This window comes from Podarcis raffonei, chromosome 14 (genome assembly GCF_027172205.1).
Source record: "Podarcis raffonei isolate rPodRaf1 chromosome 14, rPodRaf1.pri, whole genome shotgun sequence".
Lineage (NCBI taxonomy): Eukaryota > Metazoa > Chordata > Lepidosauria > Squamata > Lacertidae > Podarcis > Podarcis raffonei.
This window is the reverse complement of record NC_070615.1, coordinates 30,315,011-30,327,827: the sequence shown is the minus strand read 5'-3', so window position 1 is coordinate 30,327,827 and position 12,817 is coordinate 30,315,011. Positions and strand designations below refer to the sequence as shown.

The window sequence follows — 12,817 nt, the reverse complement described above, 5'->3', positions numbered from 1 at the left end:
CAGATAGATAGATAGATGATATATAAAGGTAAAGGGACCCCTGACCATTAGGTCCAGTCATGACTGACTCTGGGGTTGCGTTGCTCATCTCGCTTTATTGGCCGAGGGAGCCGGCGTACAGCTTCCAGGTCATGTGGCCAGCATGACTAAGCCGCTTCTGGCGGATCAGAGCAGCACACGGAAACGCCATTTACCTTCCCACCGGAGCAGTACCTATTTGTCTACTTGCACTTTGACATGCTTTCCAACTGCTAGGTTGGCAGGAGCAGGGACCGAGCAACGGGAGCTCACCCCGTCGTGGGGATTCGAACCGCCGACCTTCTGATTGGCAAGTCCTAGGCTCTGTGGTTTAGACCACAGCGCCACCCGTGTCGTTGAGCAGTTAATGTGCGTAACAAGCAGCCATTATGCACATTCATAAGGCCTCCTGAGGAATGTGCACATTATCTGTCCATGGAGAGGGAATTGTGCACATTTCCTGGTCAGTATACACAATCTCCTTCGGGAACATGCATAGGCTGACTGAATTCTGTAAATTCTCCAGCCACTATGCATAACCTCCCAACAGGCTATAAGGAATGTGCATATCTAGACAGCACTCTGGGCAATATGAACTTTCTCTGGTCAGTATCCATGGTCTCCCAGAAGCAGAAGGGCTGAGGAATATGTAAAACAGCTGTCTGCTATGCTGCACATTAACCACTCAACTTACATAACCATATCCATATATATCTACAGTATACACACACACACTTCCAGACAGGTATTAAGGGATGGGTTCTCCCCTGGCATGCAAGTTTTTAGCACGATCTACTTTAATTGCTTGCTTGCTTGCTTATTTATTTATTTATTTATTTATTTATTTATTTCCGCTTGCCCTGAGAGCCCAGGGCAAGGTACAGCAAACATGGAACAAAGTCCAATAAACAGTTCTAAAATGCACTGGCCTAACCTCACTGGGGGAAGGACAGGAGAAATCCATACACAACAGACATTGTTAAAACTCTGGGTCCACGTAGCAACTTTGTAGAAGCCACAAAAACCCACCCTTACCATTTACAACACTGAAGGTGACCTGGAAATACAACCCTGCTTCTGCATTGTCATCCTCCACCATGACCACTGCAGTCCCCGAACTCCTTTCCTCAATCATGACCGTCATCATGGTGATGTTCTTCTCTCCGGGGTCCAAGACCGTCACAGCAATAGCCTTCTCGGGATCCAGGCTCCCCACCGGTATCTCTGTCCCGTTGTTGTCCTGGAACTCCATGGACGCCACCTCAGAGGAGATGGTGTAGTTGGTGACGAAGCCAAAGGGGAAAGGGTTGTAGTCCACCCGGATCATGACTTGGACAATGTCTGTCAGGTCGGAGAACGTAGCGTTGAAAGCTAAGGGGATGGAGAACTGGCAGCTGGGGTGCTCCTTGTAGCAGAGGAGGCCCAGTGGGCCGGCCCGCTTGCCCTTGGCCGTGATGTTGCTTCCCGCCAGTTCCAGGGGCTCCTCGTTGAGGACTCGGGACTTCATCAGGATGCGCATCAGGTCGGTGGAGAGGGCGTACGCCTGGGAGGCCACCTGCATGGGGCTCTGGTCATTGCACGTTTCCCGAGCCTCAGTCTCCTGGGAGACGGTGTTGACAAGGTGGATCAAGTCCCCTGCAAAGGAGCCAGGAAAGGTTAGTGTAGTCCTTACTGAGGATGGAAGTTCAATTAATTAAATCAGGGGTGGGGAACCTCAGACCTGGGCTGCCAAATGTGGCCCTCCAAGCCTCTCTGCCTGTTCCCTGGAACTTTCTCCAGGCTACACCTGTCATTGGCCCCACTCCACACTTTCTGCAGGTGCTTTTGACTAGCTGGAATGTGCTGCTGAACACTGACAATGCCTCTTGCTTGCCTGGATTGAAGATGGAAAGGTAGCACTCTCTCTCTCTGTGTGTGTGTGTGTTTTGCCTGTGCAGAAAACTTTGACAGGGGTGAGAGAAGACTCACACCCCTTATATGAAATGGTACCCTTTCATTGACTTAAGAAAGTCAAACATGGTTTTCACCGTCCTTCGACCAATGGAACATTATGGAGAGACATGTTTGTTTGATTGCCCTTCTTGGAACATCTAAAACCACAACCACCAACTGTTGTTTTTCCTTTTTTCTGTACAACTACTAAGCTCTGTTTTCCTTGTATGTCTTGTTACTTGAAATTAAAAATCAATTTAAAAAATAAGCCTCTGATTCTTGCTAGAATTTAAGTCCAGCGTAGAAAAATAAGAGTCTGATCCACAGCTTCACTCACTTTTCTCTCTACTGGCATGTGGCCCCCAGAAGAATGCCCATGAGGGAATGTGGCCTCCAAGCTGAAAAAGATCCCTCACCCTTGAATTAAACACTGTGCTGATCATCCAACCACAAATTAAACCTCCTGCCCTCCAGTTATGTTTGATGCTGAGGATGACTAGAAGAGTGACTAGTGGGGTGCCACAGGGTTCTGTCTTGGGCCTGGTCTTATTCAACATCTTTATCAACGACTTGGATGATGGACTCAAGGGCATCCTGATCAAATTTGCAGATGACACCAAACTGGGAGGGGTGGCTAACACCCCAAAGGACAGGATCACACTTCAAAACGACCTTGACAGATTGGAGAACTGGGCCAAAACAAACAAGATGAATTTTAACAGGGAAAAATGTAAAGTATTGCACTTGGGCAAAAAAAATGAGAGGCACAAATACAAGATGGGTGACACCTGGCTTGAGAGCAGTACATGTGAAAAGGATCTAGGAGTCTTGGTTGACCACAAACTTGACATGAGCCAACAGTGTGACACAGCAGCTAAAAAAGCCAATGCAATTCTGGGCTGCATCAATAGGAGTATAGCATCTAGATCAAGGGAAGTAATAGTGCCACTGTATTCTGCTCTGGTCAGACCTCACCTGGAGTACTGTGTCCAGTTCTGGGCACCACAGTTCAAGAAGGACACTGACGAACTGAAACGTGTCCAGAGGAGGGCAACCAAAATGGTCAAAGGCCTGGAAACGATGCCTTATGAGGAACGGCTAAGGGAGCTGGGCATGTTTAGCCTGGAGAAGAGGAGGCTAAGGGGTGATATGATAGCCATGTTCAAATATATAAAAGGATGTCACATAGAGGAGGGAGAAAGGTTGTTTTCTGCTGCTCCAGAGAAGCGGACACGGAGCAATGGATCCAAACTACAAGAAAGAAGATTCCACCTAAACATTAGGAAGAACTTCCTGACAGTAAGAGCTGTTTGACAGTGGAATTTGCTGCCAAGGAGTGTGGTGGAGTCTCCTTCTTTGGAGGTCTTTAAGCAGAGGCTTGACAACCATATGTCAGGAGTGCTCTGATGGTGTTTCCTGCTTGGCAGGGGGTTGGATTCGATGGCCCTTGTGGTCTCTTCCAACTCTATGATTCTATGATTCTATGACCATAAGCAAAGATGCTGGAACTCAACCCTGATGGAGGGGAAAGAAATGCAGAGAAGCCAAGAGTGCTCAGCAGAAATCTAGATGGACCCTTTTTTTAACACCTGAACCTTGAATACTGATCCCACTAGGTTTCCCTTAGGATCTCATGAACTGCATAATGACACGGAATATCGCATTCCATACTCTCAAATTCACAAAGAAAGTAATTATGAATAAAGGTGGCTGTATTCCTAACAAATGAATGTGAGGGTTTTCATTTGCTGAAGCGAAGTCTAAAGTGTTTCTTATGCCCTTACCTCTCACTTAAAGGGAAACTATGTGCTGTTCCCTCGGGTTCTCAATAATAGCTTTCAAAATTGAAGATTTGCTATGCGCACACACACACAAAAATTGATTTGGGGATTTATTAACATAGGAACACACGAGGTGGGCTTAAACCCAGACATTCCTCCGTCAAACTCCATATTGTCTACACTGACTGGCAGCAGCTGTGCAGGATTTCAGAAAGGGAGTTTCCCCTCCAGTTCTACCTGGAGATGCTGTTGGAGATTGAATCTGGGACCTTCTGTATGTAAAGCAGATGCTTTGCCACTGAGCTAGCCCTTCCCAGGTACTAAAAGCCCCATCTTTTACAGCTGTGCTGGTTGAGGTTGGTGGGAGTTGTAGTTCAAAACATATGGAGGACGTGGGATTGGGGAAGGCTGCTTCAAAAATGAACTTTCCTGCGCACTCACCCATGATGTTGAGGATGTTGTCTGCGATGGTTGTTGGGGTCATGGTCCCTTGCATGGTCTCTCCCTGCAGAATGGCCATCATGTCTCTCAGTTTCTTCAAGGTCTTTGTCAGGCAAGCTTGGCAAACAAACTCCTTGTTGGCTACCTGTGAATCCAAGATGCAAGTTAATTGACCTTATATGTTGAGCCACCAAGTTGCCAGTCCTCATGTGAGTGTAAGATCTGGCTTCTGCAAATGGCAAACTGCTACTTCCCACACAACAGCTTCCAGGCATGCACTGCTATCTTTGACACCAAACAGTAGCAAATGTACTCACATGGGCTGAGAAATCCCAGCCCATGAGAGAACCATGGACACCATTGAGCGCCTTGGAGGAGAGGTGGGATATAAATCTAAAAAACAAATAAACTTGGTGTCCTTCAGATGTTTTGGACCACAACTCCCATCAGTCCCAGTATCCTATGGCTATGCTAGCTGGGGCTGATGGGAGTTGTGGTCCAACTCCCTTCAGCCCCAGCCCCCCTCCCACTTGCTCCCCATGCCCAAGAGGCAGAGCAATGCGGCAAGAGTCTTAATAGCACAAGGATGGAAGAATGAAGAAACCCCGATGAAAGAACTGTGGCAAGAAAAACTGATGGACTATGTGGAACTGGCAAAACTGACACATAAACTACATGACAAGGAGAACTCTGATTTTAAAGATGAATGGGAACCTTTTATGAAATATTTGAAGAAGAAACAAAATGAATTGGACTCTTTGGCAGGTTTTGAATAAACATTCACAAACTCTTTAATGTAATATATAGACAGATAATTTGAGGATTTTACAATTTTATAACATGCAGACAGAAATATGTGTTGAGAAACCAGAGAAAGGAGCTGAGGGCAGTCTGGGGTGGGGTGGGAGGATGGGTGTTCTATCTGGGGGGGAGGGGGAGGAAAAAAATGGAGGGGGGGACAATGTAGATGATGTATTTTTGTTAAATTACTGTGTTGAAATCTTTAATTTTTTTAAAGAGGCAGAGCAATGCGATACCACCTACCGTACACTGAGCCAGGGCAGCCGCGATTTGCTGGATGTCATCCACAGTGGTCACATTAAGAGAAATCAGAGTTTCTGTAATGTTCCTCCGTGTCCAGGCCCGGAGACGGTCTTCATGTTTGGTTTCTGGTTTCAAACGCATGGAGCACTCATACTTACATTGGGGGTGAAAAGAAAAGTATGTGAACTAGATTCTTAAGATAGTTCTTATGAGAGCCTATGTAGTGTACTGGTTAGGGTAAGACTAGGACCTGGGAGAGACCAGGGTTCCCACTCAGCCATGAATAAAGCTCACTGAGTGACATTGGGCCAGTCACTGCCTCTCAGACTAACCTCCCTCACAGGGTTGTTATGGGGATTAAATGAGGAGAGGGAGAATCATTGATACTACCCTGAGCTCCTTGGAGAAAATGATGGTATAGAAATGCAGTAAATGAATGAATAAACAAGCCATTTCAGTGATAAGCAAGGAGGGAAACCTTTCCATTTCCATGGGGTAAGTAGCCATCGGGAGGGGGAAACATGTGGAGTAAGACATGTTAGTTTCTGTTTGCCACTGAGCAGCTGCTTAGAGTCACAAGGCTCTGTTTACATTCCAGAGACAGTCCAGGCTATTGGAAGTCTCATGGGAGACTAGAGACGGATGTGACGTTACTGGTTTCCTGTTTCCTTTGTTCCTTTGTTCAGTTGCTCTCTGCTTTCATAGAGAGAGGATGTCTTTTCTGTCTGCGTAGCTTAGAAATAAAACTCTTTGCAATGTAGCCATCACTTCCGCATGCTGCTGGAAACTCTGCTTAATGGGAACGTGCCTTGGAGCCTCATCAAAGGCTCAGGTCGTTAATTATTCTTCGGAGGCGATTCCGAAGGCTCGGCCGGAGGAAAATGAGGCTTTATCAGCTTGGCCGAGCGGAGATGCCGACAAGGCAATCTCACAGATAAACTGGTCCCAAGCTGTTAAGGGCTTCCTGTACTAATAGTAACATCTTGAACTTGACCCAGTAGCAAACTGTCAACCAGTGTGCGTCTCTGAGCACAGGTGTCATATGCTGACAGGGTCTCACTGCTGCCAGAATCATGTTGAATCTACTAATAATGCCTACCTACCTACCTACCTAACAAATGTCCTTCCACCCAGCCACCAAAAAAGGTGTTGCTTCATACCTCATTTAAGATGGTGATGAGAGCCAAGGAATATTCAATGACCTGTTGGGGATCGCTCTGTTTCACCAGGCCCTGCAGCACCACCTCAGTCTGGTTGGAAAGCCATTGGGGAAGGCTGTGAAATCCTTCTGGAGGGCTAGGCAGCGTGATGGCCATGGAGCTGGGAAGGAAAACAACCTTTCAGTGTCATGCAAAAATTTCCTGCACATAGAAAAATAGATGTCTTATATGCTAGCTTTCTATCTGCAGTATTATATTTTAAATATGGAACAGTGGTTCCCACCCCCCAAAGGGGAACACTGGGAACTTTGTGTGAAGATTCCTTGTGGTTTAGGGAGATAGAGTACTTCATTTGGTCCTTAGCATTCTTCAATCCCTAGTTGTTTTCTTGAGGTGCAGAAAAGCTAAAGGGCAAGACACACCCACTCAGGCTCCTCACATGTTTTCCTCTCCACATTAAAGCCTTGTTGTGATGGATCAGCTCAGCTTCCCCAGAATTTTTCTAAGAAAGGAGCAGGGGCGTGTGATGCCAGCATGGGAAGCAGGCATCTCGTTTAAGATGAATGTTGCATTGCTCTGTTTCCAATTTGTCCCCAGCAGAAGCCCATTCATCACCATGAAGCTGTTTGTTACTGATGAGAAAAGGGTGCTGAATCCTTTCTTGAGACAAACAAATTGGACAGCGCTTACAGACACAGCCTCTCCCCTTGATTTATAAACCAACAAACTTGCATTTCAGAGAGTATCGATCTCCCACCTGCCACCCATATTATCTCAAAAGAGCTGTAAACTTGGACAAACCCTTGTCATCAGCCTTTCCCCAACAGATGCCAGGAGTTATTGTCAACTCCAAAGCATCTGAAGGGCACTGCAAAGGAAATGTTCTGTTGCATAGAAATGTAACTCTTGCTCCTAAGTTTGCTAGGGGACAATGAGGTTAACTTGTTAAGCCTGGCCAGAGGTCAGTCTGGAAGGTGGCACCCTGGCTGGGAATTAAGTGTCTATAACTGGGAATTAAGACCCTAGTACTTCCCTGAGGTTTTATGGGTTGGTAGATTAGAGAACCAGGAGGAAAGATGACCAGATCAAAGCGTGATCTCAGGATACAAAGGAAACACACCTCTTGCTATAATAATAGATAACTGGCTTTAGCTTGAGGGTTTTTAACTAGAGAAAGGGAAAGCAGATTATGTCTGACGCTTTAGCCGAGGTGCTATGAACAGATGCTAAATTGGGTAAAGCTGATGCCAACTCACCCTAAACTTGGAAGTCTCCAGGCTCTTGGAAACCCCTCTACAGACCTACGGGAAATTCTTTCCCAGGGATGTGGTGAGTACTCAAATAAAAACTGCTGAACATTTTGTACTAACGCATGCAAGTTTGGACTGATCCTTGAAACAGGTTAAGACTGTTTCCGAGTAAACAGGACTGGGTGGGGGCATCCATTATTATGCAAGGGGGGGTGGGACTGGTGGCAGCAGGCTCACCTGTTGATGGACCAGTCATCCAGCCAGCCCATCTGGCTGCAGACAAAGAAATGACAAGCATTTGGAGGGGACTGAGGAAACAGTAGGGTTTGTGGGTATTTATGAGTGCTCATATGGGTTTTTGAAGTCAGCAGAGCAGTATTAGTTCGTCTTCTGTAAAAAGAATACTGTTTTGGAAAGGAAAGGCCCTTCTTTTGAGATTTTTGTCCTAGCCATCACCTGTATTGGATTTGACATTGCTTTGTTTTTAATGTGTTCAACAGTTTTAAATGTGTTTCCACTGCATTGTGGAATTGCTTCAAGATGCTCCAGTGGAAGGGAGCCACAAATTAAACAACATCAACAATCATCACCTGTTGAAAGCCACAACGGTTGCTCCCAGCTGGTCCTGCACCAGCACTGAGACAGACACCAGGGAGCCTCCCTCCTGGAATCCAGGGGGCAGGAAGGCAGAATGTTCGGAATGGCTGCCTTTATATACCCAGAATTCCTCACAGTGGCCGGTTCGGCAGCGGGCAGCAAGCAGTGTGTATACCAAGGGGGTGTCTTCGTCCTCCGTATCTCTCCAGCCTGCCAGCCAAATGCACAAAGTAGATCAGGGGTGACTAGAGAAGGTAGATCAGGATTTACTGGGTTATTTGCAATGGGTTGCTTCCAATATTAGAGTAGACCCATTGAAAATAGTGGCCACAACTAACGTAAGGCCACTAACTTCAATGGGTCTACTCAGAGGAGAACTTAGCTGATACAACCCAACAGATTTATTTATAATAAATATTCATAAACTGTCCACTCATATGCAACACCAACATGGTGTACAGCAGGTACAATATGAAAGTTTAAGATACGATAAAGACATAATACAGAATAGTCATAAAAAATGGCAGGCTAATCTTAAAAATATATGAACAACTGAAAAAGACTGTTGGCATAAAATGTATTCAAGAGACATTTGAAAGTGAGCAGCAAGGATGCCTGCCCAATTTCTGTGATGTAGGTGACACTGAGAATGCCCAACTCCTAGCTGGCACCTTTTGGGCTTCTGAAACATGAACTAATGGCACTACTGTTAGTGACCAGCATGGCTTCGAGTTGTTCAACAAAATGACTTTTCCCACCTGAATTAAGCTACTGAAATGAAGAACCCTTACAGGGTTGTTGGGAGAGAAAAATGGGGAGGAGGAGTATGTAGGCCACCTTGAGCTCCCTGGAGGAAAGCTGGGATATAAAAGTAATAAATAATCCTTGGATAAAAGGCGGCATATAAATTTAATAAACAAACAAAAGAATAAGAAAAATGGCTCAGGACTCACTCAGAGGAGGCACCTTTTCCATAGGCCCCATAGCCAAAGACTAGCTTTAAGACAAGTCTCCAATAAGTTCAATCATCTATCTAAGGTGTGGGCAACCTTTAGCCCTGCAGATGCTGCTGAGCTACAACTCTCATCTCCCCTAGCCATTGGCCACCCTTGCTGGGGCTGATGGGAACTGTAGTTTAGCAACATCTGGAGGGCCACACCTAGTCTATCTAATATACTACACTGTCCCTCCTATTTCTTTTAGGGATCTATCAAACCAAGCATAATTTGCTCTCAGGTACGTATTTTGAAGCCCATGTTGGACATCATCTTACAATCTGGTCTCACCTGTACATTCAAAATGAATCTTGGCAGTCAATGCTTGGATAGGTCCCATTGGAGACAACCAGCAGGACCCCCCGAATGGTGGCTGGTTTGGAAACAGGTCGATGGAGGCAAAGCCTTCCTCCCCTGTGGCCAGATCTGTAATGTGCAGAGTGAAGGTATAGCCCTCGCCGTCCTTCAGAGCCCCTGGCCTCAGGACCAGGTTCATTCCTCTGCTGCCGGTGGAGGTGGTTGTTCTGTCCAAGGCCAGAGTCTTATTTTTGAAGCTGTGTGCCGACCATCTCTACACAGACAAAAGAGGCGCAGAAAAAGACCAAGAAAAGCTTTAACTTTTGTCATGTAGAAATTCAAAAAGGAATTTCTAATGTTTTCAGACTGAGTTTGCGTGTGTGTGTATAGAGGAAAGTTACTTTCAACGTCCGGCCAAAGTTTTGGATGATCACTCAACTCCATTCCCAGACATTTGGGCCAAGGAGAACAGGCAGGAGCCCAAACTGTCTGCTGGGAATACTTCCACCGTGGGATCCAGCTTGAGTCTCCTGCATTACATCACCTTCCAACTATTTTTTTAGAGGGAACAGGAGAACACGGGTGGGGGCGAGACTGAAGAGTCCTAGGACCTCTGCAGGGCCCCATCACTTGGTTTAAAGCAGGCTTCCCTAACCTGGTACCCTCCAGATGCTGTGGACTACAACTCCCATCAGCCCCAGTCAACAAAGCCAACGGTCTAGGATGATGGGAGTTGCAGTTCAACAGCAACTTGAAACTGGATCTGACAGAGATTCAAGAGGCCAGTTCTCTGTGAGAATCATGTTCTCTACTTGATGAGGATCTCTTGGGAGCTTTTGTTTGTTGTCGCTTTAAATGTTTATAGACCACACTTCCATAAAAACACAGCAAAGTGGTATACAGAATACAAGATAATTAAAACCTCAGTAAATACTGGTTGGTAAAAAGAAATTCACATGGCAAAGGCCTATGTGAATAATACAGTTTATAGGAAGTGTCTGAAAGAACAAAATTTTTTTTTTCCTTCTAGTAGCACCTTAAAGACCAACTAAGTTAGTTCTTGGTATGAGCTTTCGTGTGCATGCACACTTCTTCAGATAGTGAAGAAGTGTGCATGCACACGAAAGCTCATACCAAGAACTAACTTAGTTGGTCTTTAAGGTGCTACTGGAAGGAAAAAAAAATTTTTGTTTTGACTATGGCAGACCAACACGGCTACCTATCTGTGTCTGAAAGAAGGCAGGGATGATTCCTGATAAACATCAATCAGCAGTGAGTTCCACAGGGCAGAGCCCACTGCACTAAAGGCTTGATCCCTAGTGAAGGCTGTCTAAATCTCAGGGATTTCCCAGAGTGCTCCATCAGGTGTGGCATTAGGAATTCAGTGAGAACTCCCATTTCATGCTCAGACTGTATATAAGTGTAAATAAAGTCTGATTATCACAGAAACTCCATAAAGTCTCCAGGGGCATCAATCCAAGGAATCCAAACCCATGAAAAGTGTTTGGACCCTGGAAAACCTCTCACCGCCTAGAGATTGGTTTGTGCTTAACAATACAGGCCACATTCACAATGGAACATTTAAAGCACTGTGATACCACTTTAAACAGCCATGGCTTCCCTCCAAAGATTTTGGGAGCTGTATGGTGGGAAAGTGGTTGGAGAAAAAAAAATTCTCCCTCTCTCATAACACTAGAAGTTGTGGGCATCCAATGAATGCTGGAAGACACAGGATGGGTAAAAAAAAGGAATCCTTCATGCATTGCATAGTTAAAGTATGGAACTATCTCCCCCACCAACTAGGATGGCTTTAAAAGAGGACTAGGAAAATTCATGGTAGAGAGGGCTATTGATGGCCAGGGTGACTAATAGCATCTCCATGGTCAGAGGTGGCAATGCTTTTGAATACCAGTTGCTAGAACACACATGACGGGAGAGTGCTCCTGGGCTCTAGACCTGTCCTTTGCAGGTTTCCCATCTGGTCAGGATGCTGGACTAGATAAGCCAATGGTATGATCTAGCAGGGCTCTTCTTATGTTCCTAGTTATAGTGGGCACATCCAGGCACCCAATTAGCTGGCAATTGACTGTGCAAGGCTGACCCCAGAAACATCCAATGGCCACCTTACCCCCAGTTTGGAATTATTCTGGCAGTTCAAGCAGGTCCCCTCCAGGTACACATAGGAGCTGCGGCTCACTTCGTAGACAGACTGGGCCTTGCAAGAGACACACTCCAGGGAGACGATGGGGACCGTCCCCTTCTTCAGGAGCACCTGGGAGAGAAAGCACAGTGAGCCCACAGAAGCAGAGGTGTCAGCAGAATCCCTCCCCAGAGGATAACTGGAGCAAGCAGAGTCTGTGTTAAGAAGAGCAGAATTCTGAACTATAAGAATCTGAATTCTGCACCATGAGGCCCTGAATCCCACAACCAATATATTTCTTTTCTTTTTTTTAGGTTAACTTGTTTGTAACATCTGATTTTATTGGTAATTTTGAAGTATATTTTATGTAAACTGCTTAGAGGTTTTGATCATTGAGCAGTATATAATTTCTATTAAATAAACATAAATTCTGCAAAACTAATGGATTTACATAATTTCCCCATCATTTTGTGTGATTCGTTCTGTTACTTAAAATAATCATTTTGCACAATGTAGGCTGTAATCTATAGGATGACCAGGGGGAAGGAGGGGCAGTCCATGTGACATACAGACCTAGATAGAATTTTCTCTTACAGAACTAGGAAGATTCCACATTCACTGAAAACAACCTTCCCTAGCCTGATACCCTACAGTATTTTGGTCTACAGTTCTCATCAGCCCCGGCATCATAAAACGGCTATGTTGGCTGGGGCTAATGGGAGTTGTATTCCAAAACATCTGCTGGGTACCAGTTTAGGGAAGGCTGGCATGAACAGGTCCTTTTTCACACAGATGGAATCTACAGACAAAGAGTGATGATTTCCCAATCCCACAAGAGGGACTTTGCATTTTGAGGTTAACATCCCCTCCATTAGTTAATACTACACAACTTGGCTCCAGGGGATATTTTCATCAGATTTATCCCAGGCTTCACTAAATTAAAGACGGCCAAGTTTGTCTTTGCTTCCGCTTCCTGCCTACATCAGATACGTTGTGTTTTATGTTTCTCTTTGATGCCTTAGTCTCAGAATCCTAAATTTATAACCTGCTACCCACAGCACTTGGGAGGGACTTGTTCAGCCCATATCTCCATCTTAGAATCAACTCTGCAAGCTGACCTCATGGCTGCCTCATAAGACTACTTTGGGAGTCCTGTTTGTTT

The 12,817-nt window shown here is 45.4% G+C and overlaps 1 protein-coding gene across 2 annotated transcripts in view; it reads right to left on the bottom strand.

Moving 5' to 3' along the window:
* PKD1 (polycystin 1, transient receptor potential channel interacting) overlaps nt 1-12,817 on the bottom strand; it is a 104,645-nt gene that overhangs the window by 20,968 nt on the left and 70,860 nt on the right. For both annotated transcript variants that reach the window (XM_053365822.1, XM_053365823.1), the window contains exons 17-23: nt 11,644-11,787; nt 9,510-9,789; nt 8,217-8,433; nt 6,377-6,536; nt 5,217-5,369; nt 4,173-4,317; nt 1,054-1,653 (exon numbers count right to left, since the gene is read on the bottom strand). In XM_053365822.1, the coding sequence (XP_053221797.1) occupies nt 1,054-1,653; nt 4,173-4,317; nt 5,217-5,369; nt 6,377-6,536; nt 8,217-8,433; nt 9,510-9,789; nt 11,644-11,787 (1,699 nt within the window). The remainder of the gene's footprint in view (nt 1-1,053; nt 1,654-4,172; nt 4,318-5,216; nt 5,370-6,376; nt 6,537-8,216; nt 8,434-9,509; nt 9,790-11,643; nt 11,788-12,817) is intronic.